The sequence below is a fragment of the Passer domesticus genome, chromosome 9 (genome assembly GCF_036417665.1).
Source record: "Passer domesticus isolate bPasDom1 chromosome 9, bPasDom1.hap1, whole genome shotgun sequence".
Taxonomy (NCBI): Eukaryota; Metazoa; Chordata; class Aves; order Passeriformes; family Passeridae; genus Passer; species Passer domesticus.
The window spans coordinates 1,653,597-1,665,702 of NC_087482.1; the positions used below are offsets into that span (position 1 = coordinate 1,653,597).

General features: G+C 56.1%; 1 protein-coding gene and 1 long non-coding RNA gene across 2 annotated transcripts in view; both read left to right on the top strand.

Moving 5' to 3' along the window:
- LOC135308306 (uncharacterized) overlaps positions 1-11,805 on the top strand; it is a 45,990-nt gene extending 34,185 nt beyond the window's left edge. Inside the window, exons 2-15 of the mRNA XM_064433247.1 lie at positions 6,710-6,826; positions 7,146-7,217; positions 7,306-7,377; positions 7,465-7,566; positions 8,025-8,132; positions 8,789-8,857; positions 8,946-9,026; positions 9,114-9,215; positions 9,645-9,761; positions 10,081-10,152; positions 10,241-10,312; positions 10,400-10,501; positions 10,949-11,056; positions 11,708-11,805. Coding sequence (XP_064289317.1) covers positions 6,710-6,826; positions 7,146-7,217; positions 7,306-7,377; positions 7,465-7,566; positions 8,025-8,132; positions 8,789-8,857; positions 8,946-9,026; positions 9,114-9,215; positions 9,645-9,761; positions 10,081-10,152; positions 10,241-10,312; positions 10,400-10,501; positions 10,949-11,056; positions 11,708-11,805 — 1,292 coding nt within the window. The remainder of the gene's footprint in view (positions 1-6,709; positions 6,827-7,145; positions 7,218-7,305; positions 7,378-7,464; positions 7,567-8,024; positions 8,133-8,788; positions 8,858-8,945; positions 9,027-9,113; positions 9,216-9,644; positions 9,762-10,080; positions 10,153-10,240; positions 10,313-10,399; positions 10,502-10,948; positions 11,057-11,707) is intronic.
- LOC135307525 (uncharacterized) lies at positions 4,893-6,094 on the top strand. Its single transcript, XR_010368265.1, has 4 exons — positions 4,893-4,966; positions 5,325-5,396; positions 5,762-5,818; positions 6,020-6,094. It is a non-coding gene; the product is annotated as an uncharacterized LOC135307525 (long non-coding RNA).
- Positions 11,806-12,106: the final 301 nt, after the last annotated feature.

Consider the following 12,106-nt stretch of genomic DNA (forward strand, 5'->3'; position numbering starts at 1 on the left):
GCTTTTTGGCTTCTGCTTGTTAGTTTAGCTAAGCAGTCCGGATTTTTCCCTGGACTGTTTTTCCTTTCCCTTTTTGGAACCACTCACACCTGCTCCGGACTGGGACCTGGGAAACACCGAGAGTTTGCATCCTGTGGCTGCAGCAGCTATCCCCAGCGCCAGAGGGAGCGACAGCAGAGCCACCACTGCCAGGAAAGACTTTCTGAATTTGTCATCCTTTTCAGATGGGTGAAAGCATTGTCATCTGGTATTGTTCATTTTGTGTGCTGGGGGTGTTTTGCCTGTCAAATAAACAGGTTCTTTCCACTTCTCTCCAAGGAATCCTTCCCGACCCGCTGGGGGGAAGGGGCCATGTGGGGTTGCTTTCTGGGGGGGCCCCTTTGGAGGTTTTCTCCCAGATTTACCCTAATCCAGGACAGAACATTAAAAACCAGGGCGACAGTGGAGTCTATTTATTCTGCAGATCGCTTCACTGTGAGCAGCGGTGGGGCCCCGAGGGGATGGGGCAGCCCATGCTGAGCGTCCCTGGGCTGAGGGACATTTCCTTCCGTGGGATCATCTGGGCCCAGACCTCCTCCAGTGCCATGCCCAGGAAAAGAGGGAAGCCATCAAGAGTATCTCCAAGGACACAGCCTGACCAGCAATGTCAGCAGGCAAAACAAAGCTCCTCCCTAATTAACACACACTGGATAGGACCTAATTGATGGGCCATCACCAATGCAGGGTGCTGCACAGGGTCTGCTGCTCTCAGCCAGGGCCAGAAGGAAGGGAAGGGAAGGGAAGGGAAGGGAAGGGAAGGGAAGGGAAGGGAAGGGAAGGGAAGGGAAGGGAAGGGAAGGGAAGGGAAGGGAAGGGAAGGGAAGGGAAGGGAAGGGAAGGGAAGGGAAGGGAAGGGAAGGGAAGGGAAGGGAAGGGAAGGGAAGGGAAGGGAAGGGAAGGGAAGGGGAGGGGAGGGGAGGGGAGGGGAGGGGAGGGGAGGGGAGGGGAGGGGAGGGGAGGGGAGGGGAGGGGAGGGGAGGGGAGGGGAGGGGAGGGGAGGGGAGGGGAGGGGAGGGGAGGGGAGGGGAGGGGAGGGGAGGGGAGGGGAGGGGAGGGGAGGGGAGGGGAGGGGAGGGGAGGGCTGTGTAGCCTCAGGGTCCGACAGGTTGGGTGAGCAGCCCCAGAGACACAACAACCCAAATGAAACCAGGCTTGTTTTCCAGGTCAAAACACTCGGCGTAGCTGGCCTGGACTTCCCTGTAAGGCACGTGGGGGCTTTGGAGTCCCCCTAAGGTGCACGAGGGAGTGGGGTCCCTTGTGACACACCCAGGAATATTTTAGGTTTCCTCTGAGGCATGGAGGCCACTGGGGTCCACTTCAAGTCATGCAAGGGATTTGGAATCCTGTGTGAGTCATGCAGAGGGTTTGGGATCTCTCCCAAGGTGTGCAGGGTGCTGGGATCTCTCCTGAGGCAAATGTCGGGGTTCTGGGGTCTCATTTCACATGTACAAAGGGCTGTGGACTCTCGTAAGCGTGCAGGTGCTTTGTGTCCCTCCTGCTGCACGCAGTGGGGCTGGAGTGTCTGCTGAGGCACGCAGGGGACGGGGACCTCCGGCAGTCCCTCCCGGGCCCATGCGGCTCGGGGCTGCCGCGGCCCAGGGCCAGCCGCCGTGCCGGGATGGCGGTGGCGAGGCGCCGAGGCGGAGCTGCCCCGCCGGGTCACGCTGCATCGGCACGGCACGGGCGGTGCTGAGCCCGGGCAGGCGGCACCGCCAGCCCAGGGGCCACAGCCCCGGCCCTGCCTCTTTTGGGGCCGGGCACAGACAGCCCCGCGGGACGGGCACCGCTCAGCACTCGAGGGGACGGAACAGGTGCCAGAGGAGCCCCAGGAGCCCTGGACAGGGCCCTGGCGTTGCCCGCCCAGCTCCCCCGGGCCTGTGGCCATCCCGGGCAGCAGGGGCTCGCTCTGGGCCATGCTCTCCCCGGACAGCAGGGCTCCGGGCCAGCACCCGGCTCCTGCCACTGCCCTGAGAATGCTGAGGGGCTTTCGGGGCGGAACTGAACTTGACAGGGACAGAATTCATAGGAGACTTGTTTTGGCCTTTTACAAGGTTAACTGAGAAACAACTTAAAATCCCAGGCTAAATTGTCTGCTTTAACGCGTGGGGATTCCTTCAAGACCCTTCCTAACTCCCGTGGTGCCGGGCCGGGCCGCGTCCCAGCGAGCACCAACACCCAGCAGCTCGATGGATGCAGCACGGCTGGCACCAGGGAAATGAGTCAGTGTCCCTACAGCTGCCCACTCTGCCTGCACGGCTGTCACGCAACAGCAACGTTCCAGAAGGAACAGGCATTTTTACATCCTCACGACCGTGTGATCTTTGGTCCTGGTGGTGGATCAGAGAGAAAAGCCAAATGTGACAGACTAAACTTGACTCTAAGAGAGGGATGCCTCAGCAGAGGGTCTGGGGACCTGTGGTGCCAGCCAGTGGCCCGGCACTCGGACACAGCAGGAAGACCCCAGACTATCACACTTCACCTGGGAGGGTAGAAAAGCTCAGGGGTTCTTTGTTCAAGGTCCTCCAGAGGCACCAGCTGAAGCTGCCACAGTTCCACCTTGATAAAAGTGTTTAAAAAGATCCAGAGGTCTGACACTCTGCTGTGGAGGACATTCCACAGGTCATATTTGCCCAATTTTCCAATTAAAAAAAAAAAACACAAAAAAAAACCAACCAAACAAAATGAAATGTAACAGCAATTTTAATTATGTAGCTTAATATATATACAATTGAATACACTTAAAATATTGACAGTATCATTTGCTGTAAATAACGAATAATTTCCTCCTGATAATAGCGTATAGGCAAAAATAACCTCGTGGGGTATGCGTGGGGTACGGAGTGCAGGGCTTTTGGACCCCCCGTCACCTCACGTACAAGCTTGTCAAGCCAACATTCCCCTTTTTATGCTGTATTTGGCCATTACCATCTCCTCCCATTTTCAATTCATCACACTTGTATCACTGCCCTCATCATCACCTTTACCACTCATGCTCCACACTTCTTTAAGTAAGTTGCACCACTCTTTGGGGATCTTCTTTGAGGAAGGCCTCTCCTCTTCCTCCATGTCCTGTAGTTCACCTTTTGGATTACACATGAGCACCAAGCTGCTACAGTATAAGCCAATACTGTGTTCTAACATTAAAGCAGTGAATCTCATATAATCAACATTTGCCTGGTGTCCAACCAAATTCTCCTCTCTTCCAACTACATTTAGTCATTGTTATCTCTTGCTTCTCTCTTTTCTGAACATCTGCAGGAGACCTGTAGGGGGGTGGGGGGAACCCTCATCTCCCTTTCTTGCTTGGCATTACACCTTTAACTGTTTTATTATTTCCAAATATTAATTACTTTATCAATATTGATTACTGTTTCCATTTTGTGAATCAATCATCATGAATCATACCTATTTACCACACACAGTTCTCATCTTTTGGGCATTTAGGAGCTTTTCACTTTGCTTTGCACCCAAGAAAAATATAGCCCCAAATGTGCACAAATAACTCCTTTAGCATGTCCTCCTTTTCAGCTGGTTTTTCCATTGTTCTCTGCTATCTTGTCCTCATCTTTCCACAATTCCTGTGTCTATTCAAGTCCAGCCTGGCACAGTGCACGCATATGCTTTAGTTCTGTAGTGATTTATGCCCAGCCATCCTGCCAACCACACCCATTTCAAGGTTGCAACAACCTAACTCTGGGCTGCAGTATGTGAATCACACTCTGCTGTGTGAGATGGCAGAGCACCAGAGCAGGCACTGAAGAAGGGGCATTCGGTACATTAGTGAAGTGAGTGCTGGAACCTGGGCTAGCTCTTAGAACTCCGGCACTACGGCAGGAGTCGGGAACTGCCTCGCTATGGGCATTTACCAGAGGCAGAACCTTTAGTGCCACTTGCTCTCCAGTGCCAGACACAAGCCACGACAGGGACGAGGCACAGGAGAAAGGAGGAGGCGTCCCGTCTTCAGGTTCTGCAAAGAACAGCTTAGTCCAGGTGAAGAGAACAGGATGAGAAGCCCCTAGCTGTACTGCCCAAGGGGTTTTGTACACATACAAGTCATGGGGTGGATGCAAACAATGAACCAATAGGGAATGCTCAGGAGAGGAGTGAGGGGATTACATCAAGTGTCTGGGGCCAATTGGGGTAGGAGGGTGGAGAGGATGGGTCACAAGGGCCAATGGGGCTTCCAGGAGTAGGGGAATTCCAAAGGGGAGTTGCAGTCAGGGATTGCCCAAAGGTTGGGGAACCAAGGGGCTGGGTTGCCTTGACAGGCAGGGAAAGAGCTGGACCAAGGGGTGGGGAAGGACACCAGGGACAGTTTGGAGGGAGGGTAAAACCCACAGGTGAACCAACTCAGGAAAAAAATGGGGGCACAACAGAGCCCTTAAACAAGACTTAAAATGAAATCAATAAAATAAATTTGAACTGCAACAATCAAGAGCATCTTGAGGGACGCAGTCAGACCAGCAATGTCAGCAGGCAAAAGAAAGGTTTTGCTGAGCAATGGCCCTTTGATGAAGCAAAACATTTACAATCAGGGCAGTCCATTCATGCGGACGGGCGCACACTCTGGGGGTACAGCTGAGGCCATGAGGTCACAGCAGGGCTCTGGGGTCACAGCAGGCTGAGCTCTCAGCAGGCCCTGAGGTCACAGAGGTGCCAGAGGTGCCAGAGCCCCGTGGTTGCACAGCAGCACAAGGACCCAGCAGTCAGTCCCTGAGCACAACTGTTGCGGCAGCAGCGGCGGTGGCAGCAGCGGTGCTGACGTTGGGACAGCGGTGTCGGGACAGCGGTGGCAGCAAGAGCTGCGGGACTGGCGGAGGACAAGGCACCATGGCCCTTGCTCTGCACCTCCTACTCCTGCTGCTCCTGGCCGTGGCCCTGCCTGCCAGGGCTGCCCAGGCTGCTCCGCTGCAAGCGCGGGGAGCAGGTGAGCCGGCAGCCTGGCTGCCCTTTCCCGGGACAGCACTCCCTGCTCCCTGGGAAGCGCTGGGGATGGTTTTGCCCCGGGCTTTAGGGAGGGTTTCCTCTGTGGGAGGGAGAGAGACCCCACGGGCCCTGGGCTACTCCAGCCACCCCTCCAGAGATGTTGCAAAGGGCCTGCAAAGAGGTTGGAGAGTGACCAGGAGCCAGCCCAGAGCTCCCCAGGCCCCTGTGCAGCTTTGGCCATGTCCATTCACATCTGGCTCCCACAGCCTTACCCAACAGCCCTGCATTGCCCAGTTCCCTGTGGCAGAAGGGGATCCCAGCACACCATGGAAATGGTTCTGATCTCTGCTCCCTTCTAGACTGGAATAGTGACATGGGTTTTCAGGAAGTCCTGATGAAGGATGGTTTGAAGTTCTTTGAGGATGCTGGAGGCAAGTTTTCATTCTGTCTTTCCTGAGTGAATAATCAGGATTAATGCAACAAAAGCTCACTTACAAACCATTTCCCTTAACATAATCTTAAGGTTGAAAGAATCTGGAAACCTTGCCCTGCTCCCTTCTGGAGCCCTGAGGGCTCCCACAGGATCACTGTCATTGGGAGGAAGGAGCATTTAGCTTTCAATCTTCCTCCCGTGTGCAATGCCAGTGTGTCCTTCCGTGTGCTCTGTGCAGCCACAGAGAAGAGCAGAGAGGGAAGGGGCCGGGCCCAGGGCTGTGCCCCGGGGCTGAGCCTTGTGGGCAGCCTGAGGATGTCCTGCAGTGCCACAGGAGCTCTTCTGTCCTGCCTTTCTTTGCAGCTGAACCTGCTGGTGAAGGCCCCACATCCAGGACTGAGGCTCTGGGAGATGCTGAGGGTAGGTCAAGGCCTTTCCCCTGGGAGAGCTGCCAGCTCAGAGCCCAAAGCTGGGCCAGGGAGGCATCGCTGCAGGTGCCAGCACAGAACCATGCACGTGTGTGCCCTCGCCCTGCACGATCCCCTCACCGCTCCTGCGGCTCAGTGGTGCCCGTGCAGATCAGCAGAGATGGCAGAAGCTTCTGTGGCTGTTGAGTTACAGGTGTGTCTGCAGGGAGGAGATTCATACGTACATTGGTGGTTATTGCCAACAAGACCAGTCTGCATGGCAGGGGTGAGTAGTGTGTCCCTGCTGACCCCACAAGTTGAGCACTGGTTTTGTGGGATGCATTTCTGGGAAATGGAAATATTTTTCTCTAAGTTACTCCAACAGGGAAAGTCCAAGATACAACAGATAAGATGTCCCTGCAACCATCCAAACAGATGAGGAAAGAGCTGAAGGAACCCCTGCAGACAAGAGAAGGTGGGTGCATTTCCCTCATACTTCCCCTGGGAGTCAGCAGCCGGGGGCTTTGGCTGCACATCTGGACACGCCGTGCCCGGCACAGCAGGAAGGGATCCATGGCAGCCTCGCTGCCCCGCTGCTGCTTTCACGCCCTGCAGGGCTGTTTCCCAGCCTGGCCTGGCTGCAGCTTCTGCCCAGCCTCTGCCGGAAGGCATTTGGCATCAGCTGACAGGCAGCCCAAACTGTAACACACCCTGAGATCCCCCACTATATCCAGCCCTGCAGATTAGGAAAAGGGTGGCTGTTTGGAGGTGGAAGTGCTCACATCATGCCACTGGAATCTGGCCATTTTCCTGCTCCATAAATTTCACAAATATTACCTCTGATGCCACTGCCCAAGTGGGGAACAGCTCCATCTGATGCAGCTGTCTCCCTTCCTTTGTCAAGAGATGGACATAGAGCTTCAGTGGAAGGTGGCAATTCCTGAAGGAAGCACTCCATCTTCAATGCGAGCCCCAGCTGCAGGAAGGAAGGCAAAGCCAGACACGGGCACAGGCACAGCAGGTAATTGCTGTGCCGGGATCAGCCCTGGCCGGGGCTGTGTGGCAGCAGCTCTTCCCCCAGGGCCTGCCCTTGCCCAGCCCGGCAGCAGCCAAAGCTTGAGGCGCCTCGGCTTCCAGGCCTCTGGCGCTCGTTCAGAGCCCCGGGGAAACGGGACTGGTGCAGCAACGTCCCTGGCACTGCAGCTGCTGCGGAGCTGGCCCTGAGTGCCCAGAGGCCCAAGGCACAGGAGCAGCCCCGAGCGGGAGCCCTGCCTCCAGCCCAGGGCCAGAGCCAGCCCTGGCACACAATGGAAACAGTTCTCATCTTGGTTTGCTTCCAGACTGGGATGCTGGGAAGGATTCTCCATTAGCCTGGCGCTCTGAAGTTGTGAAGCCCTCCGAGCATTCTGCAGGTGTGTTCTCACTGTCCCACCAAGGTGTAATGTTTGACTAACTGGTAAGAACTAGGTGACAGAAGCTTCTGTGGCTGTTGTTTTACAGCCGTGTCTGCAGGGACAACTCCACCAACTCCTACCTTGGATGCTGCACATAAGCCCAGCTCCCATGGCAGGGGTGAGTAGTGTGTCCCTGCTGAACCCAAAGGCTGAGACCTGATTTTTTGGGATCCATTCCTGGGAAATGGAACTACTTTCTCTTAAGGTCCTCCACCAGAAGAGACCAAAGACATGGCAGACAAGAAATTCCTGGACCCATTAGAAATCATGTGGCAAATGCTGAAGGAACGTCTGCAGAGAAGGCAAGGTGGGTGCATTTCCCTCATGCTGCTCCTGGGTCTCAGCAGCCAGGGGCTTTGGCTGCACATCTGGACACGCCGTGCCCGGCACAGCAGGAAGGCATCCATGGCAGCCTCGATGCCCCGCTGCTGCTTTCACGCCCTGCAGGGCTGTTTCCCAGCCTGGCCTGGCTGCAGCTTCTGCCCAGCCTCTGCAGGAAGGCATTTGGCATCAGCTGACTGGCAGCCCCAGTTGCACCACAGTCCATGCCCTCCCTCAGATCCCCTGCATTTTCCTGGTGTCCAGGCAGATCAGATGTTTGGGCTGTTTGGGGAAGGAAGCAGCCTTGGGTTGTCCCAAAATCCTGGGTGTTTTCTGATCCTTATCCATTCCTTTCACAATTGATGCCTCCTGAAATTGTCACCTTCCCCATTCCCAGTCAGGAATGTTTCCATCTGATCCATCTGTCTCTTTTGCATTCTCCAGAAATCAAAGGAGAGCCTGCGGAGAAAGAAGCATTTCCCGGAGGAAGCAGGGGCTCCATGGCAGCCTCTGCTACAGGAAGGGAGGCCATGCCAGGCACAGGCACAGGAGGTAATTGCTGTGCCTCTGGGCCTGAGCCCTGCTGAGGCTTGAGCTGCCCTCTCTGCTGCTTGGCAGTGCGGGCACAGCCTGGACTAGAGCGGCACAGACCAGGGGAATTATCCCGAGCAGGCTCAGGGCACTCGGGTACTGAGCAGTCCTGCTGGGGTCCCTCCATGGGAGACATGTCCTGAAAACTGGCAGCGACTGCACGGGGTGCCCACGGTGGGGAAAGGACAGAGGAGGAGAGGAAGGCTCCAGTGTGTCCTGAGAGGGCCTGGCTGATTGCCCTTGGGATCTGGGGGGTTTCCCCACAGAAGGAGGGCAGGAGGGACAGAAGGAGGTAGGGAGGCATAACTGTGGCACTGCCTGCTGCAGTTTGCCTCAGGGATTTAGGGAGGATTTCCTCTGTGTCTGAGGGAGAGAGCCCCAGGGCCTTGTGCTGCTCCAGCCACCCCTTCCTGGGATGTTGCTGAGGGCAGGGAAAGAGTGTGGAGAGTGACCAGGAGCCAGCCCAGATCTCCCCAGGCCCCTGTGCACCTTTGGCCATGTCTATTCACATCTGGCTCCCACGGCCTTAGCCAACCCCCTGGCAGTGCCCAGTTCCCTGTGGCAGAAGGGGATCCCAGCACACCCTGGAAAGTGTTCTCATCTGTGCTCCGTTCTAGATGAGGCTGGGAAGGCTTCTCCATCAGCTTGGATGAATAAAGTTTTGAAGCCCTTGGAGCCTCCTGCAGGTATGTTCTCGGTGTGTCACCAAGGAAGAATTGTAGACAAGCGGGCAGGAAGCAGGTGACAGAAGCTTCTGTGGCTGTTGTGTTACAGATGTGTCTACAGGGAGGACTTCTCCAGCTTCTCCAGCTCCTACCTTGGATGCTATACGCAAGCCCAGCTCGCATCACAGTGGTGAGTAGTGTGTCCCTGCTGACCTCAAAGGCTGAGCCTTGCTTTTGTAGGATCCATTGCTGGGAAATGGAAACATTTTTGTCTAAGTTACTCTAACAGGGAAAATCCAAGATACAACAGATAAGATGTCCCTGCAACCATCCAAACAGATGAGGAAAGAGCTGAAGGAACCCCTGCAGACAAGAGAAGGTGGGTGCATTTCCCTCATGCTTCCCCTGGGAGTCAGCAGCCGGGGGCTTTGGCTGCACATCTGGACATGCCATGCCCGGCACAGCAGGAAGGGATCCATGGCAGCCTCGCTGCCCCGCTGCTGCTTTCACGCCCTGCAGGGCTGTTTCCCAGCCTGGCCTGGCTGCAGCTTCTGCCCAGCCTCTGCCGGAAGGCATTTGGCATCAGCTGACAGGCAGCCCAAACTGTAACACACCCTGAGATCCCCCACTATATCCAGCCCTGCAGATTAGGAAAAGGGTGGCTGTTTGGAGGTGGAAGTGCTCTCATCATGCCACTGTAACCTGGCCATTTTCCTGCTCCATAAATTTCACAAATATTACCTCTTATGCCACCGCCCAAGTGGGGAACAGCTCCATCTGATGCAGCTGTCTCCCTTCTTTTGTCAAGAGATGGACATAGTGCTTCAGTGGAAGGTGGCATTTCTTAAAGGAAGCACTCCATCTTCGGTGCCGGCCCCTGCTGCAGGAAAGCAGGCAAAGCCAGACACGGGCACAGGCACAGCAGGTAATTGCTGTGCCGGGCTCAGGCCTGGCCGGGGCTGTGTGGCAGCAGCTCTTCCCCCAGGGCCTGCCCTTGCCCGGCCCGGCAGCAGCCAAAGCTGGAGGCGCCTCGGCTTCCAGGCCTCTGGAGCTGGTTCAGAGCCCCGGGGAAACGGGACTGGTGCAGCAACGTCCCTGGCGCTGCAGCTGCTGCGGAGCTGGCCCTGAGTGCCCAGAGGCCCAAGGCACAGGAGCAGCCCCGAGCGGGAGCCCTGCCGCCAGCCCAGGGCCAGAGCCAGCCCTGGCACACAATGGAAACAGTTCTCATCTTGGTTTGCTTCCAGACTGGGAGGCTGGGAAGGATTCTCCATTAGCCTGGCGCTCTGAAGTTGTGAAACCCTCCGAGCATTCTTCAGGTATGTTCTCACTGTCCCACCAAGGCGTAATGTTTGACTGACTGGTCAGGACCACATGACAGAAGCTTCTGTGGCTGTTGTGTTACAGATATATCTGGAGCAACGACTGCACCAACTCCTACCTTGGATGCTGCACAAAAGCCCAGCTCCCATGGCAGGGGTGAGTAGTGTGTCCCTGCTGACCCCTCAGGCTGAGCCCTGCTTTTGTGGGGTCCATTGCTGGGAAATGGAACTACTTTCTCTTAAGGTCCTCTGACAGGAGAGACCAAAGACATGGCAGGCAAGAAATTCCAGGACCCATTAGAAATCATGTGGCAAATGCTGAAGGAATGTCTGCAGAGAAGACAAGGTGGGTGCATTTCCCTCATCCTTCCCCTGGGACTCAGCAGCCAGGGGCTTTGGCTGCACATCTGGACACGCCGTGCCCTGCACAGCAGGAAGGGATCCATGGCAGCCTCGCTGCCCCGCTGCTGCTTTCACACCCTGCAGGGCTGTTTCCCAGCCTGGCCTGGCTGCAGCTTCTGCCCAGCCTCTGCAGGAAGGCATTTGGCATCAGCTGACTGGCAGCCCCAGTTGCACCACAGTCCATGCCCACCCTCAGATCCCCTGCAATTTCCTGGTGTCCAGGCAGATCAGATGTTGGGGCTGTTTGGGGAAGGAAGCAGCCTTGGGTTGTCCCAAAATCCTGGGTGTTTTCTGATCCTTATCCATTCCTTTCATAAGTGATGCCTCACCTTCCCCATTCCCAGTCAGGAATGTTTCCATCTTATCCAGCTGTCTCTTTTCCATTTTCCAGAAATGAACAGAGAACCTGTGCAGAAAGAAGCATTTCCCGGAGGAAGCAGTGGTTCCATGCCAGCCTCTGCTGCAGGAAGGGAGGCCATGCCAGGCACAGGCACAGGAGGTAATTGCTGTGCCTCTGGGCCTGAGCCCTGCTGAGGCTTGAGCTGCCCTCTCTGCTGCTTGGCAGTGCGGGCACAGCCTGGACTAGAGCGGCACAGCCCAGGGGAATTATCCCGAGCAGGCTCAAGGCCCTCGGGTCCTGAGCAGTCCTGCTGGGGTCCCTCCATGGGAGACATGTCCTGAAACCTGGCAGTGACTGCACAGGGTGCCCACGATGGGGAAAGGACAGAGGAGGAGAGCAAGGCTCCAGTGTGTCCTGAGAGGGCCTGGCTGTTTGCCCTTGGGATGTGGGAGCTGTCCCAGCAGAAGGAGGGCAGGAGGGAGTGTAGGAGGGAGGGACAGCTGTGGCACTGCCTGCTGCAGTTTTCCCCAGGGCTTTAGGGAGGGTATTCTGTGAGTTTGAGGGAGAGAGCCCCAGGGCCCTGGGTACTCCAGCCACCCCTCCCAGGGGTGTTGCTGAGGGCAGGGAAAGAGTGTGGAGAGTGATCAGGAGCCAGCCCAGAGCTCCCCAGGCCCCTGTGCAGCTTTGGCCATGTCCATTCCCATCTGGGTCCCATAGCCTTACACGACCCCCTTGCAGTGCCCTTTTCCCTGTAGCATTCGGGCATCCCAGCATGCCACAGATATGGTTCTGATCTCTGCTCCCTTTTAGACTGGAATCGTGACATGGGTTTTCAGGAAGTCCTGATGAAGGATGGTTTGAAGTTCCTGGAGGATGCTGGAGGCAAGTTTTCATTCTGCCCTTCCTGAGTGAATAATCAGGATCAATGCAACAAGAGCTCGTTTATAAACCATTTCCCTTAACATTATGTAAAGGCTGAAGGATTCTGAGAATCTTTCCCTTCTCCCTTCTGGATCCCTGAGGGATCCCTCAGGATCGCTGTCAGTAGGACGAAGGAGCATTGATCTTTCAGTTTTCCTCCCGTGTGCAATGCCAGTGTGTCCTTCCGTGTGCTCTGTGCAGTCAAAGAGAAGAGCAGAGAGGGAAGGGGCCGGGCCCAGGGCTGTGCCCCGGGGCTGAGCCTTGTGGGCAGCCTGAGGATCTCCTGCA